Below are 3,527 nucleotides of genomic sequence, written 5' to 3'. Positions count from 1 at the left end.
CAGGCTTGCCCCAAGCTCAGCCCTCTTTGATGATAAGAGAATTCCAGTCCATCCCCAGCCCAGCATCCTCATTGCCTTTGCAAAGCCCCCTATCACCTCCTTCTCCCCCTTGGAAACCTGTTCTATTCCCCAGGTGCCTCCTTCCCAACTGTGGAGGATTAAAGCGAGCCCCACTGCTGCTGCCTGGGGATGGGGCACCTGGGCCAAGGCAGAGGGGAACCCCATCAGAATTCCATTGCCAGTCCTTCTGCCGCTCCATCTCAGCAGTTGCATGAAGATGCCATGTAGCGTTTGGAATGGGTGTGAGCAGCCTGGGAGTGACCACCTTGCACACCCATTGGGGAAGCGGAAAGGGAAAGTGGGAAGACAGGAGCTGTTGAATTTGTGAGGGTCGTGGGCTGCTCGGTCCTCCTTTTCTGCTGAACCTCGGTGCAGCTCCCCTGGGAACTTAGCCATACTGTGTGATCTGCCTCTGAACCCTGAGTGCCTCTGGGCACTGGCCTTCTCACAGCTGGCCTTGCCCATCCTGCCCACCCCTGCTTCCTTTCCCAGCATCTCTTTCAGGCTGGGCTCCACTGAGTTTTAACTGGAGGTGGGTGGGGCTAGGTGGCCGCTTTTCCAGAGGTCTGAGCCAAAACCATCCCCAAACCCCCTCCCTCCACAGCTGCTTCTAGGGGTTGGGAAGGGTCAGGGCCCAGCTTTGACCTTAGCTGGACCACAGGGTCCCTGCCAGCAGGGAGGGTTTGGTCCCTACTCAGCTCCTTTTGGTGGGCATCCTTGGGCCAGGCTCTCCTTTTCTGTGCATGCCCCCTTCAGTGGGAAACCAAGTCAGAGACCAACCACTCAATGCCATGTTGACTGTGCCTTACACAACCCCTCCCTCTGTCCACCTGTGCCCCAGGGCAGGAGACTGTGGAGAACCTGAACCCTATAGCCCTTCACAAACCCCCAAGTGCCTCTGGGGCCTGAAGCCCTGGGGATTTATTCCTTCTTGGATCCAGGTTAGGCCTGGTCCTGAGGATATAGGCCAGAGGGATTTAGAAACCTGGACCTTTGCTAGCCAACCCCCGCCCCCCAGACCTTCAAGCCATGGACTGGATGGAGAATGTGCACTTATTTATTTTGTGTACTCATTTTGTAAATGTATCCTCTGTACTCAATAAACAGGCTGCCCACCCTGGGGAAGGCTGCCCATTTGTTCCAGGATCCTGACTTCTTATTGGAAGGACCAGGGGCTGCCTAGTAGGTGGTGGGGTGGACACCCAATCCAGGCATGGCTACTGAGGAACACGCTCACTCATCAGAAGAGATACTCCAAGTGAGGACTGGGACCCCCAGAACAAGTTTGATAGACAAGAATGCACAGAATAGAGCCTGGAGTCTTTATTGGATTGAAATGGAGAGGGGCTTGTGCTAGACTCAGTTGTAGGCTATGACCTGGTTGATCCAAGAGCTGAACTTGCTGACCCGAGTGTACATGGCAGGTGTGCGTACATTGCAATCGGAGGTGCCCCAGGACACGATGCCAATGAGTACCCATGTGCTCCCCTTTTGGCAGACAAGGGGGCCGCCAGAGTCACCCTGAGAGGAAAGGAGAGGGAAAAAAATCAGTGTGGGGGTGTGCCCTGGGACCATTGCTGAGGTTGGGGTGCTGGAAAAGTCTGTGTGAGGGGGTGCTGGTGCTGACCTGGCAGGAGGAAGATCCATAACCACCTGCACAGATCATGGCATCAGTGATTCGTGAGCCCCAATACTGCTGGCACTGATTGACAGTGACCAGAGGCAGAGTCACCTGCTGCAGACGTGCTGGGGAAACATTGCCTGTAGGACAGGAGGGAGTGGTCAGGCTAATCCAGGACGTCCTGTCCCCACCTTGCCCTACCCGCTCCTTGGCCCTCATTCCTACCCACACCACTGATGCGGCCCCAGCCAGTGGTGACACATGTGAGGCCTGCAGGCAGCGCCTCCGTGGGGGTAGCCAGGCAAACTGGTGAGATGCGTGTCGTGTATTGGGCTGGTGAGGCAAGCTTCAGGAGTGTCAGGTCGTTGTTCATGGTCGTGGGATTCCAGCTAGGGTGTGTGATGGCCTGTGGAGCAGGAGGGGGCCATGGAGGGCAGAAGTGGCACAGTTATCCGAGATTGGTGGGTACTGAGGGGCCTAGGACATGCCTAAATTTCTAGTTCCCGAAGCCCACCCACCCCTGCCTGCACTGTCCACCTCCCTTCCCACTTCTGCCACCTCGTAACTCACCCTGGAGATGGACAGAACCTGCACAGGCTCGGCATTGGATGATCGGTCATATTCGCCCAGGACAACAAAGTGACGACCGGGGCTGCAGAGAGAGTATGGTTGGGACAATGGTACAGAGTGTCTGCGAATGTTGGGCAAGGTGGCTGGAGTGAAAGTGCTCACCTGACGTTGCAATGGGCAGCAGTGACCACCCACGACTGGCTGATGAGGGACCCACCGCAGAAGTGGAAGCCGCTGCTGTCCTGAGGTCAAGGGTCAGAGGTGGCAATGGGCTCAGGCTATGCCTAGGTAAATACCTGGGATCCTACCCCACCCTCAGAGCATGTATACCTGCAGGGACACCTGCCAGGGCCAGGAGCCTGGCACTGCGTTCTCCCCGTTGACGATCCGCTGGCTGAAGCTCAGTGCTGGTTTGATGGCAGGAACACCGCAGCCTGGCCATCAGACTGGTTAGGACTTGTCTCCCTGACCTCAACCCTCCTCCATCCCCAGATGCTCCCAGAGGGGTCCAAATCAGGGGAGTCCCTCACTGCCTCTTCTTACCCAGAGGCCTCATAGTTGCCATTATCATTATCCAACCAGCCCCCCAAGTCCGGCCTGTTCTTTCTCCAGCCTACCCCCACCTACCCATCAGTTCCATCCTTCTTTCCAGCCTAGGTCACTGTCCTCCCAGATCCTGGGGATAGGCTCCTCTCCGACCTCCCTGCCTGCTCCAGGCCTCAGCAATGGAGATTCTTCAGGTAGCCTGAGGACACTTTTCTGAACTGCATGTGTACCCTAACCCTTCATGTCCCGACTTCCTAAACCCTCCTTGACCCCCACACCTGGCTCAAGCTCCTATCTAACCCCTTGCCTCCTCTCAGCCCTGCAAGCATATTACCACCACTGTGCCTGGAACACTCCTTCCTACTTTGCCTACCTGCCCCCTCCCAGCCAGCTTGGCTATTCCTGTGGCCCCTATTGGGAGCTGATCCCAACCTACTTACCCCTGGAGGCTCCGAGGAGAACCAGGCTAAGGGTCAGTCTGAGCAGCAGCATTATGGCAGGTGTGAAGTCAAGACCTAGGCTGGGCGATTTATAAGACTCCTTGTCCTTGGGCCAAAGTCCTGGGACTGAAGCCCAGCCAGGTGTATGTGCTTAGCCCCCTCCCATGCTCGTCAGGCGGAAGGGCCTTTTTTAGGTCAAGGTCTGCCAACCCAAGGGCCTGGGGTGCCGGGACTTATCAGACAGAACCCAGGTGTGAAGCTCTCACCTCCACCCCCCAAGCCCTAAGCCT

At 56.8% G+C, this 3,527-nt stretch overlaps 1 protein-coding gene across 1 annotated transcript; it reads right to left on the bottom strand.

The window, feature by feature from the left end:
* Window positions 1-1,369: 1,369 nt before the first annotated feature.
* Window positions 1,370-3,289, bottom strand: CTRL (chymotrypsin-like). Its single transcript, XM_006860235.1, has 7 exons — window positions 3,238-3,289; window positions 2,582-2,685; window positions 2,414-2,493; window positions 2,252-2,333; window positions 1,907-2,087; window positions 1,688-1,821; window positions 1,370-1,581 (listed from the first exon to the last, which is right to left on the bottom strand). The coding sequence occupies exons 1-7, from the start codon at window positions 3,287-3,289 to the stop codon at window positions 1,420-1,422; spliced, it is 795 nt and encodes a 264-aa protein (XP_006860297.1). The 3' UTR covers window positions 1,370-1,419.
* Between the last annotated feature and the right edge of the window lie 238 nt (window positions 3,290-3,527).

Source organism: Chrysochloris asiatica, unplaced genomic scaffold (assembly GCF_000296735.1).
Source record: "Chrysochloris asiatica unplaced genomic scaffold, ChrAsi1.0 scaffold00037, whole genome shotgun sequence".
NCBI lineage: Eukaryota > Metazoa > Chordata > Mammalia > Afrosoricida > Chrysochloridae > Chrysochloris > Chrysochloris asiatica.
Note: the sequence above shows the minus strand (reverse complement) of the source record. Positions and strands in the feature narration are given on the sequence as shown.

Excerpts from the sequence above, each read along its gene's own strand:
- CTRL (XM_006860235.1), bottom strand. The coding sequence starts at position 3,289 with ATGCTGCTGCTCAGACTGACCCTTAGCCTGGTTCTCCTCGGAGCCTCC. Across the intron at positions 2,334-2,413 it reads GCTGCCCATTGCAACGTCAG|CCCCGGTCGTCACTTTGTTG; the intron begins GTGAGCACTTTC and ends CTCTCTCTGCAG. Across the intron at positions 1,582-1,687 it reads ATGGATCTTCCTCCTGCCAG|GGTGACTCTGGCGGCCCCCT; the intron begins GTCAGCACCAGC and ends CTTTCCTCTCAG.